At 41.5% G+C, this 14,066-nt stretch overlaps 1 protein-coding gene across 3 annotated transcripts in view; it reads right to left on the bottom strand.

Moving 5' to 3' along the window:
- Nucleotides 1-300: 300 nt before the first annotated feature.
- The window catches only part of LOC110382350 (uncharacterized), a 67,560-nt gene continuing 53,794 nt past the window's right edge, over nt 301-14,066 (bottom strand). Inside the window, exons 6-12 of one of the 3 annotated variants that reach the window (XM_049838614.2) lie at nt 13,259-13,435; nt 12,661-12,840; nt 10,309-10,488; nt 8,074-8,396; nt 4,361-4,551; nt 3,237-3,399; nt 2,312-2,450 (exon numbers count right to left, since the gene is read on the bottom strand). In XM_049838614.2, the coding sequence (XP_049694571.2) occupies nt 3,240-3,399; nt 4,361-4,551; nt 8,074-8,396; nt 10,309-10,488; nt 12,661-12,840; nt 13,259-13,435 (1,211 nt within the window). In that variant the 3' untranslated portion in view covers nt 2,312-2,450; nt 3,237-3,239. Of the gene's footprint in view, nt 2,454-3,236; nt 3,400-4,360; nt 4,552-8,073; nt 8,397-10,308; nt 10,489-12,660; nt 12,841-13,258; nt 13,436-14,066 lie in introns of all 3 variants that reach the window. The other 2 variants (XM_049838599.2, XM_049838606.2) reach the window with 2 other exon arrangements.

Here is a 14,066-nt window from a genome sequence, read left to right as displayed (position 1 = left end):
TGATTGCTAATTTTGCAAGCGATGTGTCACAAAACTATTGTCTGATGTGGAATGAAGAAAGCTACTGTTCTTAACTCTTCGAGGAGCCAGCATACATGCTAGAGTTAACTTTTCTGATCATTTCTCGAGTCTGACGTTCTGATCAAACTGTTTTCATGTTTCCATACACTTATATAGATTCCAAAAATGTAATCACTATTATAAAGATTATATTGAAGAATATTTGCTTGCATAGTGACTGTCATCTGTGACACCGTGATTCAACTTACCACGATTCAGACAATAAAACAAGACATTTTCAATTATCACAAAGTTTAATACTAGCATGATTCGGAATTATTAAGTATCGATAAAAATTTGACATTCAATAGTGACGCTATACAATGCTAATATATTCTTATAAAATAATTTACTTTCGGAACAAATAATAAGGAATTCGTTTGTCGATGTTTCTCGTTTTACAATCAGTCTGTTTAATAATAATTTTTAATTCGTAGTATTGAGCAAAATACTTTGTCAATGTTTTTGTTAGGTATATAATATTTACATAAATAAAAACTAGTTTATTAATACCTAAGTTTATAATAAATTAAAATAATAACCAAACTGTGAACTCCCTACGTTCTGTCTGCCTTTGCGATGGCACATTAGATTACTTTTTTCCATTTTTAATAAAGCACCCGTCGATATCGACTTGTACTGATATTTTAGAACTGTCGTATATTTTAAATTACTTTGTACCATACATAGTAGATTTTGTAATGGAGAAATTTTAGGAGAGAGCCATGATCTGTATTGAAAAATCGTTGTAATTTGTTAGGTACTGTAGACTATTTGTCTAATTTCAGGTAAAAAGAGCGCGGTGTTGCCAACCGTGAATTATCAGTCATTAACATAGAATTTGTCACTTTCAGTCAGCATAAACTTTTTAATTTGCAATTTAAGAATTAAAAAGCCATGACAGTATAGTTGTGCTATGAAATTAATCTCAGTAGCTACTGGTCTGTGCGTGATGAAAATCGGCGCCATATTTAACTGTAGCTTTTGTTTACCATATTGTACTGATGAAACAAGAGAAAGATTAATTTCGGAGCATAGCCTTTCATGTACAGCCAGTATTGTCAGCCACCATAGCAGACGCGTCATAATCTCAATAAAAATTAGAATCATACCGAAACTACTAACGGACACATTTTCACAGGTTCTTAACTACTTAAATAATTTATTAACAAACATTAATACAAAACAGACGGGAAAATTAGAGCAGAAACAATGATTATCTTCAATCTTATCTTATGTACTTACATTGCTAAAATAATTATGTACAAAACTTCATAACTGCTTACGAACTACGTTATAAATTTGAAATATGAAATAATACGATATTTATGATTATATTAAGAAAAGATCAAGGTAATCATAGTCGAAGCAGGAAAGTTATACCATAAAATACTGAATATAAGTTAGGTATTACAGAGTATGAATATCTATAAAAATATAAATTGTCATATAGAACCTAGGAGCTCAACCTCCAACCATATAAATATATGAGCAACTTCAGTAACAACTGTCTTTATGAGATTTAAAACTCATCAAGAAGTCATGTATGCCCCAATATTATCCAAATATAAATAATATTAAGTATATAAAAGAAATTACAAGTAATGCTATTTGGTACATTTTGTTAGGTCACGTTCAGTTGTACGCTTATACGCTACCGTTCCTTTACACGGAATATTTGAATAATCAGTGCACTTTAATGCCAAGATGGATAACTTTAAAGAAAATGGAATAAATTAAATAGGTATATCATTGTCATTTACAAGTTCTTTTTACACTCCTGAAATTATGGTCGACGGACGGAATTATTCAAATCACAGTTCTGATTCATCAACTAAAACTGATTTTTATAGAAATATAACTTGCATTACATCTCATTAAATGTATGGCCAAGGCCTAAAAATATAACTTCAAACGATAGCAAAATAATAAATGAAAAATATTAAGTGAACAACGATGCAAAAGGGCTTGAAATTCAAAATCTATCATCCATATCCAGTCACACGTTCAGGTTAAAATATCCGTCGACACATACTCGTATAACAGCTTAATACCTAGGCTTATGATTATGGTGGGGGCGATGGGGGGAGTGCCAGTCCTGGTGCCTTTGTTCACGATGATGATGATGATGGTGGTGTCGCCTCTTGTCCCTCGCGTGGGGAGCAGGGTACACGTCTGACACTACGAGTTCCGAGCCATCTTTCGGGGCTTCGCGATCGTGACGGCGGTGCGCGTGCTTCGCTCCAGCAGCCTCGTGTAGTTCCTCCCAGGCCTGGCGGTAGTACCGGTTGAGGCCACTCCTGGACTCGGAGGACGAGGAGTCCAGGGAGCCGACGGTGTTGCAGTCAGGGGACACGTGGTGTCGGTACCGCTTGCCGTCGTTGTGCTTCCTGCTAATGATTTATGTTTGTTTAGTAGTGTTGTGCTTTGATGTGAATGGGGTTTTAATGTACAGAAAGTTAAAAATATTTATAATCTTAGGAGAAGGTATCTTTGTGATATCTGAAAAAAATTTTGGTCCATGATAGGAATACATTTTTCCAAATAGGTATCTTTCGAAGTGAACTCGTTTAGAAACAGTCCCAGATGTCTTTGTTGTTATTTACTTAATACGGTTATATCAAAAGTACCTAAATTCCTGCCCTTTAAAAATATTTTAGAACACTCGTGTTTGTGATACAATAATAAAACATGAATATTTACAAGTGCTTGGTGTAGAAGGTAATAATTGCGATATTTTTAAAATAAATCGGTGTCGCTTGGCGCGAAGCATTGTCTTTGTGCGTGACTGACTTTATAAAGTCGAGCGAGTGTAAACGTGGACTAGGCATTGCCTGTGAGAAGTGTCCCGAGTATATAAGACTCCTGAACATCCATTTGTGAAGCTGTGTAGTGTACTTCTTGTAGAACATTTACGAGTTTTGCCAAAACGTGATTCAACATGGCGTGCTTTCCAAATCCCGGTGCGTGTAGCGATGACATGGTGGTTGGTTAAACACAACAATACAAATACTATCTACATATAACACAATCAAAATAACGAGAAATACTACCAAAAATATTTAAAAAATGTCAAGTAAATGGCATCTGTCAAACTTTGGCGCCAACGGCCATCTTGAAAAACTAAACGCGGGTGGTCAACCACCATGTCAACGTGGTACCTTAACAAAACGCACTGGCTATAACGGGTTGGAGAAGTGTCCGGCCCGATGCGTGTGGCGGTGAGTTCGGGCGAACTCCCTCCGTCCGACTTGCTGGTCGGGGAAGGGGAGGGCCAAGAGCGTGTACCACCGGGAGGGGAGCTCGCGCACCGCCGGCGGTGGCCTCTTCGGCCCTCCGCTGGTGTATCAATCACTCATGTAGTTGTCGTCATTATTAACTATTGAAATTCCACTGTAGGACGTAAACCTCTCCTAAAGTTTGTGTGCTTTTTGCCCAGTCGCTTGACGGTCATAACTTGAGTAATGTAATGGTGTCACTTTTATTTGTTTAATTCGGTTGAAGGCTATTGAAGACCTTAGGCCCAGACTGCGGAGCGGAGAAATTAAACAACAAATATAATTTCGTTATCCAAACATCGCGACTTTCGCTGGATGGAGAAATTCTATCGGTTGTTTATAATCTTCTCCGCTCCACACCACTTTGTTGAGTCGGGGCCTAAATCTACGTGGCAAATAAATGAAGGCTATTAAAAATGAACCTATGTAAGTTGTATCTATGTGAGAGTTGTAATACGAAGTACTCAGTATTTAAGCTCAGATTAGCGTTAGGTAAGTTTAAAGAATATCTAGGAGATTAGATTTATGAAATAATGAGCAAGTATTAGATACGCTTTGATTGTAAGATTAGTTGTTTTTAAAAGCTGGATTACCTGTTGTTAATATCTACTGATATATAATAATATGATAGGTAGGTACTTCAAGCAGCGTTAAATTAAAAGTATGATGTTTACTTCAAGAATATCTACTAAAATTAAGTTATTTAGGAACACCAGCTAATATGACCTAATTTCCGGATAATGTGTACTTGTAACTGCAAAGCAGCATGTACCTCCATAGTTGTATAGATTCATAGGATGACATGTCTTTGAGTCACTGCTAAGTTTAATTTTCGTTAAAAAATACGTAAACTTTAAGGTACTACCCGACTGGGGTTGCCACCATAATTCATCGGATAATCTACCAAAATGACTCTCTAAAAATCATTCTATCTAAATTAAAAATATTCCCCCTAAATAAAAAGCTTCCTCAACACCTTCTACAATTGTCTATTACCTACTTGAGTTGAAATAAGTTCTTACCTTCGGACAAGGATGACTATGGTCGTGATGATGGCGATGAGGAACACCAGGGCCCCGAAGGCGCCCAGGGCTACCACTGCGCCGATGTTCAGGCGGGCCCCAACGGGGTCCCGTCGCTCGCCGTCCACTGGTTGTGGGACGTTCACGCGAGGGGTCTGTTCTGCTCTTATATTGTTGCCGTTACCGACGATCTAAAGGTGTTATAATAGAAAATAATGAAAAGGTAAGTTGGAGATTAATATTTAATAAAAGCTTTATATAATTGTAGTACATATAGATTATTCAGTCTATCAGTGATGCCTTGACTGTAAACAAGTATTTGTAATTATTTGTAAATATTTCACATTTTTTTGTCGGTCAAAAATATTTAACTCTTTGGTAAATTATACGACTACCAGTTGAAGTACGTAACAGGTAGGTTTTGACCCTGGTTAGAACATTCTGCAATAACATTTTCATCATCTTAATACAATATTAAGCAAGTCTATGTCAAAAGCCTAATTTTATTATTAGCATACAAGGACATCATCATCAGCCTATCGCAGTCCACTGCTGGACATAGGCCTCTCCAAGTGCACGCCACTGAGATCGATTTTCGGCTTCTCGCATCCAGCTCCTGCCAGCCGTCTTGCGCAAGTCATCACTCCACCGTGCCTGAGGACGTCCTACACTACGTTTGCCGAGGCGCGGTCTCCACTCTAGAACTCGTTTACCCCAACGGTTATCGGTTCTTCGGCTAATATGGCCAGCCCACTGCCACTTCAGCTTGCTGATTCGGTAGGCTATGTCGATGACCTTGGTTCTCTGACGGATTACCTCATTTCTGATGCGATCCCTCAGAGAAACGCCGAGCATAGCTCTTTCCATAGCCCGCTGAGCGACTTTAAACTTGTGGACCAGCCGTACCGTCAGTGTCCACGTTTCGGCTCCGTAAGTCATGACAGGTAGGACGCACTGATTGAAGACTTTTGTCTTTAGGCACTGTGGAATCGACGATGTTAGGACTCGACGTAGCTTCCCAAATGCAGCCCAACCCAACTGAATTCTCCTATTCACCTCGTCCTCAAAGTTGTTTCTACCTAACTGCAATGTCTGCCCGAGGTATACATATTTCCGAACAACTTCGAGAACGGCGCCGTGTATCGCAATCGGTTCCGGTAGAACATGTTCATTGAACATGACCTTGGTTTTGTCCAAGTTCATCCGTAGGCCGATGCGTAGAGAAGATTCAGCCAGGTCGTTAAGCATCTGTTGTAGGTCCTGCAGCGTTTCCGCCATGATGACGATATCGTCAGCAAATCTCAAGTGAGAGATGTGTTCGCCATTGATGTTGATGCCGCGTCCTTTCCAGTTCAGCGTCTTGAACATATCCTCCATTGCATTAGTGAACAGTTTCGGGAAATAACATCCCCTTGTCTCACTCCTCGATGCAACGGTATGGGCCTTGTTTGCTGATTCTGTACTTGGACGGACATTGTAGCGGCTTTGTAGAGACATCTCATCACTTGGATGTATCGCCAATCTACTTGACAACGCTGCAGGGACTCCAGAACAGACCAGATTTCAACCGAGTCAAAGGCCTTCTCATAGTCCACAAATGCTAGACACAGGGGCTGATTATACTCCTCGGTCTTCTGTATAATCTGCCGCACTGTGTGGATGTGGTCTATGGTGCCGTATCCGCTCCGAAACCCAGCCTGCTCCGGTGGTTGAAATTCGTCGAGTCTTCGCGCAAGTCGGTTCGTGATCACTCTTGAGAACAGCTTATAGACGTGGCTTAGGAGGGAAATGGGTCGATAGTTCTTCAACTGGGTTTTGTCTCCCTTTTTGAAGAACAGGACGACAACACTCCTACTCCACGCCTCTGGAGTTCTCCTTCAAACAGGACGGCATTAAAAGCTTCTGGAGCTCCCCAGTACGGGCTTACCTCCTGCTTTTAAAAGCTCTGTTGTAATGCCATCCTCGCCAGGGCTTTTCCATTTTGAGCTGTCTCAGAGCGATCTCGATTTCGCCACTGCTGACTTCTGGCAGGTCTTCGGTGAAATGGCGTGTTAATGTGGCTCTAGAATCCTCATTTCCGGGATCAGGTCGAGATGCATGCGATGCGTATAACCGGCCATAGAAATTTTCCACTTCCGAAAGGACTGCCGGCACCGAAGAAACGACTTCTCCACTTGTTGTGGTCAGCTTCGTCAAGTGGCTTCTTCCAAGAGATTGTACGAACACCTTTGACCCCGATTCAGCTCAATTGCTCTTTCAATGGCAAGAGTATTGGAGCACCGGAGGTCGCGTCGTACGTGCTTGTTGATCTCTTGGTTTAGAGCCCGCTTAGCTGACGAAGTGACAGGCGGGTTTTCACGTCGTTTCTTCATAAGCCCTAATGTCTCTTCCGAAAGCTTTGATTTCTTGCCCTTACGCTGCATGTTACAGAATCTCGAACCTTCCTCCCTGAGGATCCGAACCACATATTCGTGGTTCTGGTTAACGTCTGTTGTGGTTTCCACGGCGGCAAATCGGTTCTCCAAATTTGACTGGAACGTTTCGGATCCTGTCATGGTTTGGAGCAGTGTTGGTCGGAGCCTGGCCTTCATCAGACGGAAACGTTCGGCCTTGAAGTTGATATTCAGAGAGCCTCGGACAAGTCGGTGATCGCTACCGGTATTAAACCTATTGATCACGGAGACGTCTCTGAATATGTGCTTCTTGTTCGTCATGATGAAGTCAATCTCATTTTTAGTCATAGTGTCGGGGCTTTGCCACGTCCACTTCCTTTGGGGCTGCTTTTGAAAAGGAGTTCATCAAAAGAGCCCCTCGCGTTCGAGGAAGTTGACGAGCATTTGCCCCTATGATTCCTGCTTCCAAATCCATGGGATCCTACTGCCGATTCGCCGCAAATCTGTACTCCCACTTTAGCGTTAAAGTCCCCCATGACAACGGTGTAATGGGTCTTTGTAGTGAAGTGGAGGGCCCTTGATATATCATCAAACATATCCTCCACTTCATCGTCTGAATGTGTCGAGGTCGGTGCGTACACTTGCACTACCTTGAGGCTATACCTGTCGGTGAGCTTTATGATAAGGTACGCTACCCTGTTCGACACACTAGACACCTCCACAACGTTATCAGCTAGGGACTTATTAACCAGAAACCCAACGCCACCTTGGGATTGTTGGTCTCCCTCTCGGAAGTACATTAGGTGACCTGATTCGAGGGTTATGGTGTCCTCCCCCTCTCTTCGAACTTCACATAACCCTAATATGTGCCACCTAATCTTCCCAAGTTCCACCTCGAGTTGCGCCAGATGCGAGTCAAGCCGTAGCGTGCGGCCGTTGTACGTCGCCAGAGTCAGTTTTGTTTGGTGGCCTCCCGTAACCCGGAGATTCTTCGCACCCCCTGCCCCGCCGTAACCACGGTCGCCACCGTGACCGGGAATAGCGGGACTGCCGGGAACTAGGGGCCGTGGCTTTTTTGTGCTGCTCATGGAGGTATTTAGCCTACTGCTATCACGCTGGCCAGACGGGTTGATAGAGGGTTTTTTTTCGAGTTTTCCTTCTCTCGCACTGGTGTTCGGTGCAATTGTCTCCATTAGTCGACTTCTACGACACCCACTGGAAGAAGGGGTAGCGACATATGTATTCTTAAGCCGTCGCTACACGGCAGAGCATACAAGGACGCTCATTTGAAAATAACAATTAAAAAAGTGCCACAATTACCTGATTCTCTCTCGGATGGCTGGCCACAATAATATGCGGCACATGACTGGTCGGCGAGTCCTGATTATCAGGCACGGTCACCTTCCTCTCTGGAGGACGTTCGTAACTCCTGGTAGTCACTCGTTCCGTCGTGGTCTTTGGTCGCAGTCTCCTTGGAGGTTCGGCAGTCACGGTCGCGAAGGGTGTAGGTGAGGAGAGGGGCCGAGGAGATGTTCTCGGCCTCGTTGGTAAGACGAGGCGGGGGCTGGTTGGTGTGGAAGCAGTCGTGGTTGCTGCTGGGCTGGTGGTTGTAGGTTGCGTGGTTGTTGTAGGTCGTTCTTCGGCTAGAATGAGAGGAAATGGTTGGTGAGATTTGAATCGATATGGGTAAGTTATAAAGAGCAAAATTGATAAAAACGTGTTAATGTGAATTGCTTGGTGATTTGAATAAGGGTAGTCAAAAGCATTTAAATTTGTCCACCCAATTTCTATAACAAGGAAATTAAGGGTGTTTAAAAATAAATTTTAAAAGGTTATGCGAAGCTTTCTGGAAAAATCGTCAAGGAAAACCTTTCATGTTCCCCCAACTTTTTGACCCCGTTCGTATTTAAAATAAAGAAACAAACAAAGAAACGTGTTTCCGGTAAAAAATTCCACCCTTACACACACATCTAAGTTTTCCGCTCCATAACAAAGAAAATCTAAAAATAGTTGTTTACTTCAAACTTTTCCATTTTCTTTTATTAGAAAAAATTTACACACTCCAACCAACCATTACTTGTTTAAAGTACCTTAAAGTCTGACATAAATATACATTTTAGTTTTATACAATATATGAACAAATTCAGTTCTCTATATTGGTATTAGCAAACTGAGTACGGGCACAAGACAAATGCGTTCTCTCCACTAAGTGTCTTGTGGCCACCCCCTAAGCTTGGCCTTCTACTAGAGGAGCGATGCAAAACCGGTCTTCTCGGCATTTTAAATAATTACGCGAGCAAAGTCGCATGTTATTACAATTATAGTTGCAATATAAACAGGATGAAAATTAACAACTACATTTCCCGACTACTGTAAGTAAATTCTGTTTAAAAGAGTTACGTAGCAATCAGAAGTTCCCAGAATTGAAATAGACTGGTTGTGTGGGCGTGGGGTGGGGAGGACGCTGCCTCACACCACCGCCCGTCGCCTGCGCGCCCCAACAGCGCATGCGCCAACACCTTCGCTCCTCCAGCCTCCAGTATCATCTGTCATCTTCCCGGATCGAGACGTTCTTTGCAACGACTCACATACCACCTCCAAGAATCTTTATCACTGATCTATTGCTTCATCCATGATAATGGATGGAGGAAGAGACGGGAGCGGGACGTCTGGCGTTTTCAAGAAACCGGGGATACCTCCCAGCCTGCAGCGACGAGCCAGGTCGCCGTCAGCGAGGGCCGGCCTCAACTTCCCTGTGGGAAAGATGCAACGTTCGCTGAATACTAGGGCTCCGCCTGGAATTTACTGCTCCATCGTTTCGGCTGTGTACTTCTCCGCTGTGCTGGAGTACTTGACGGCCGAGGTGGTGACGATGGGCGGCGATCTGGCGCGGGAGTACGGCCAGAGGCGCATCACCGCGCGACACATCCAGTATGCCATCAGAGGCGACGCCGACTTGGATAGAATGGTGCGAGAGATCCTGGAGTCTAAAGGCAGATACATCTCCTCGGATTCTGATGATGACGATTTTGGATATCCGGATCCTGACTCTCCTGATTTTGGAACCGAGCAAGACGAGCGCCACGGCGGGTACTCGCACTAAATATGATCAGCCATCGACGATGCGGCTGTCTCGGTGTTGTCGTAGTCCCTCCCAGTGTGACTCCCGCGCATCTCCATCATTGTTGTTAATTATTCGTGATAAATGTCTATTCCCTTGTTACTTTATAAGTCTTTGAGATGATGTTATTTACAAAACCTTTTTCTATACATTGTTGTTACTGTGATCTGTATTCCTCGTATTTTGGAACACCTATGTATTCATGTATTCTATTAACGAAATTATAACTCACTGTTGAACATTCACATTTCATATTATCGTCTGTTATAACCAAATTCTCAAAAAAATGTCTATTGTTTCAAGTTGGAATGTTATAAGTAGGTAGAAAATTATATGTGTTTATGAAATGAATATTAAATGAATACAGAATGGCGTTTGATTTAAGACCTAGTCTCCCTTATTTCTAGTTTATTTAAAATGAGGAGGTTACTTACGTTGACAGATGGGAGCTGGTTTATCCCATAGACCACTGGCTAGGCAAGCAATCCTCTTTGGTCCGAGCAGCTTGAATCCTTTAGTACAAGAGTACTCTGCCAGGGAACCGAACACGGAGGCGTTGTGACTCAGGGCGACGCGCCCGTTCAGCACCGGTGGCGGGTCTTCACACTGCACCACTGGAGAAAACAAATATCTTTTTAATACTTATTTAGTAGGTACTAGCGACCTGCTAAGGATTCACACGGGATAACAGTATTTCCCCACTATTTGATAGATGTTATTAAATATAAAAAACCTCTTTAATCACTCTATTTAAAAAACGCATGAAATCGGGCGCTTAGTTTTGAAGATTTAAGCGTTCAAACGTTATACTATGTAGTGAAGTGCACAAGGGTTAAACACTAATATTCAGCTGTACCCGGTTAGACTGGTAGCCGACCCCAACATAGTTGGGGAAGTCTAGACAAATGACAAGGGTTAAAATCTGCCTAATTATAGTCGGGAGGGCCGGTCGATAGTTAGACTGCAGTTTTCGCAATTCCCAAGCTAGTTGGCTATCTTTGGCTGACACTCGAACTGTCTGGACTTAGGTTAAAGTTCGATTCATTCTGGACTTATCAAGTCGAATGTCTGAGGGCTTTGAACGTTAAAAACTTGGAATTATAAAGTTAATTGATTTATTTTTCTAGTCTTTAGAAATGGCAAATATTAATGGTCACTAAAAAAGATAAATGTTAGTTTAGTTACAGCTATGGTTGTTTTCGCCTAGTTATTCCCATTTGAATTTTTTTGTTGCGATACGATTATCGCTTAATATTTATCCTTATCTAAACGAACTTGCCTTTAAACTTAACCGTTTTGCATATTACAAAACCTTATCCTCCACGACACTATCATATTATTCACCTTAAGTATGCAACAAGTGTCGAAATCCGTAACACAGGTATTACAGGTATTTATAGCTTAACATTCTCCAAAGTACTGTCATATAATATGTATTTTGGTATTTTTTTATGATATCTCACCATCAATTGTTGGAAAGGTGTGATTGGTTGAGAAAAGGTGTCAGAAAATCCCAGTCAGACAGTCCTATAAAAAGTCAGAAGCGGGCGGGGAACCTTCAAGTTAAATGGTGTAACACAATTTTAAAGTTTCAATAGCTAATATTCTCCTGTATTCGCGGTGACCCACTTGACAATGGCTTCACGTAAGAAAGCCGCTCACTGCTGAGCCTACATGTTAAAAATCCATATCATTGTGCTGTCTTGTACACTCATCAACAAATCATTGTAAACAATTGCAGAGTTTTTTTAGCAATTTGAAGTAATTATTTGGTCTTGGTGGCTTTGAATTGTAATTAGTGTGTGATTGATATATGTACATCGGTACGAAAGTTCAGCTTTCTAGTGCTTGTCACTAAGATTATCCGCGAATGTACGCACAGACATGCCGAAATTATGGGTCTCTAGTTGACTACACTTAAAACTAACAACAGTTCAGGCCTCAACTTCACGTACCAAAGATACAACTAAACGAAAAAAAAAAATGATTCGTTTATCAATAATTTCCACGGTAATCGAATAAAATTCCCACCTTTTTCTTAGTTCGTCCCCATAACGACATAAAAATATTCCGAAAAAATTAATAACTTTTGTTTTCAAGTGTACATCGCGTTTCTAGATGCGACACATAATTGCGACTAATTGTCGTGCAGTCGCGATACGGTCGTCGCCGTCGCGTTTAATTGTTTCTGCAGTTTCAATAATTATTATAATATCTTGCCGTGAGTTGAGAAGGGGGCTTCTAGTTCCCACGGGGACAAAACTAACCGCTGGTTTGTAAGTGGTCTATTGCAGGAAGTTGGTTCATTTACTATGCGAGATTTATTAGCTGTGTATGATGCGTTAGGGTGAACGTCTTTGGAGTAAATGTGTTCTCTGAAGCACTGAAGAATTTATCTTACGAATTGTAATGGAAAGCTAAGTTTGTGTTGAAAGTTCTGAGATATGTTGATCACCAACTGATTAATGGCGAAGGAAAACGTATCGAGGAAACCTGAACTACAGAGTCTGAAATCGCTATTATACATGCGTGGTGATTTTAGTCAGGTAAGAAACAGGTAAGTTACAACTTGTTTCTTTATAAATGAGTGAATATGATTGTATTGAAATATTATGCCTGCACTGATCGGTACCTACCCGTACAGATTTGTCTGTACCGGAAACCTGTTTCTTTATGTAAGCATCCTAAGTGTCAAACTTGGTGGGCTAAGAAGCTCACGCTGCACAGCGAGGTGGGGGAGGGGTCATTTGATGATTGCCCATAAAAAAGTTATTTAAAGCTCTTACCGTCACATCTAGGCGGTGGTCCGTTCCACCTCTCGTCGATATCGCAGACCAGTCGAGACCTGCCCACCATCTCGTAGCCAGCCTCGCAGGAGTACTGGACATGTGACAGGTAGGACACTGAAGAGTTCATGAGCTGGTACGAGCCGTGAGGAATCTCAGCTGGGAAGCCGCATTCGATCCCTGAGTAAATAAATACAAGTTAGTAAGTAGTCTTAATAGTTTTAGTTTCTTACATTTTTTACCCGACTGCCAAGAAGGAAGGGGTATTTAATGTGTGAAACTAATATGAGACGCCTTAGATTTCAGTAGGTTTCACTTTGCAATTTGTAGGTATAGGATTAAGTATGCCAATCAAATATGTAAGACGCCACAGATTTGAGAGAATTTTGCTTAGCAATTTGTTTTTCAGCTTGACCACGCCTTACCTACTCTGTATGTATACCCAGTATGAAAATAAAATAAAGTCAAAATTACGATCACTCTAAGGGATGAAGTTTGCAATAATTCTATCTAGATATCAGAAGTAATCAAAGTCAATTGTTAAGTCTCAAAGAAATGCCCTCAAGATTTATTTTCACCATAAAAAACAGCTACTCACGTTTACAAACAGGCGGGAACTCATCATAGAACCCAGTATCGAGACAGGTCCTCACGGTAGGCCCGACCAGGAGGTGGCCATCATCACAGGAGTACTCCACGGAGGCTCCGACCTCGAAGCTGTCAGCTGCCATTGTGGAGTTCGGCGGCTGTTCAGGACGACCACAGGCTTTCGGCTCTGAGAAGAAAAGGAAACGTCAGTTTAGGATCTTATGAACTATAGATATGTTTTCTTATGTGATTTATGGCCAGTTTCACTATTTATTGATAGAGTCTGATGAACGGAACTTATCTGAGAGATAAACTATACTTTATGTTTCGCAAGCCTTTATCTGGCTTTCTAAATCAGATAATTGACTGACACTTTATCCGTAAATAATGAAAGTGGGCCTTAAAATCGCGAGCATTAGTGCCTATACGTGTTAGGTATTTTTGTAGCGTAATCTATACTAATAGAATACGTTTTGTTGGTTCTTGAATGCGCTAGGAACAGCAACCCACTTGTAGAAGAAGGCTAGATATACTACTTTATCATGGTTTGCGAAAAAGTTTGCAAATGACGCCGGTGAAACTGCTAATAAAAATAGTCGTTTTACAAGGACTTATACTCAGTAATTTATGATCATTCAGCAATATTCTATTTTAAAATAGTACCCTCTAACTAACCTATCTAAATATACTGATATACATACGAGCACTTGCTCTAAATCTGTTCGCAACCTTCATGTTACAATCTTGTTAAGTTATATTTTACAAAGGAAATAAATAACTCATTTAATCAAGTACCTATATAAAGACCGATTTTTTCC

This window comes from Helicoverpa armigera, chromosome 1, assembly GCF_030705265.1.
Source record: "Helicoverpa armigera isolate CAAS_96S chromosome 1, ASM3070526v1, whole genome shotgun sequence".
In the NCBI taxonomy this organism is placed as follows: Eukaryota; Metazoa; Arthropoda; class Insecta; order Lepidoptera; family Noctuidae; genus Helicoverpa; species Helicoverpa armigera.
This window is presented reverse-complemented; position numbering and strand designations above follow the sequence as displayed.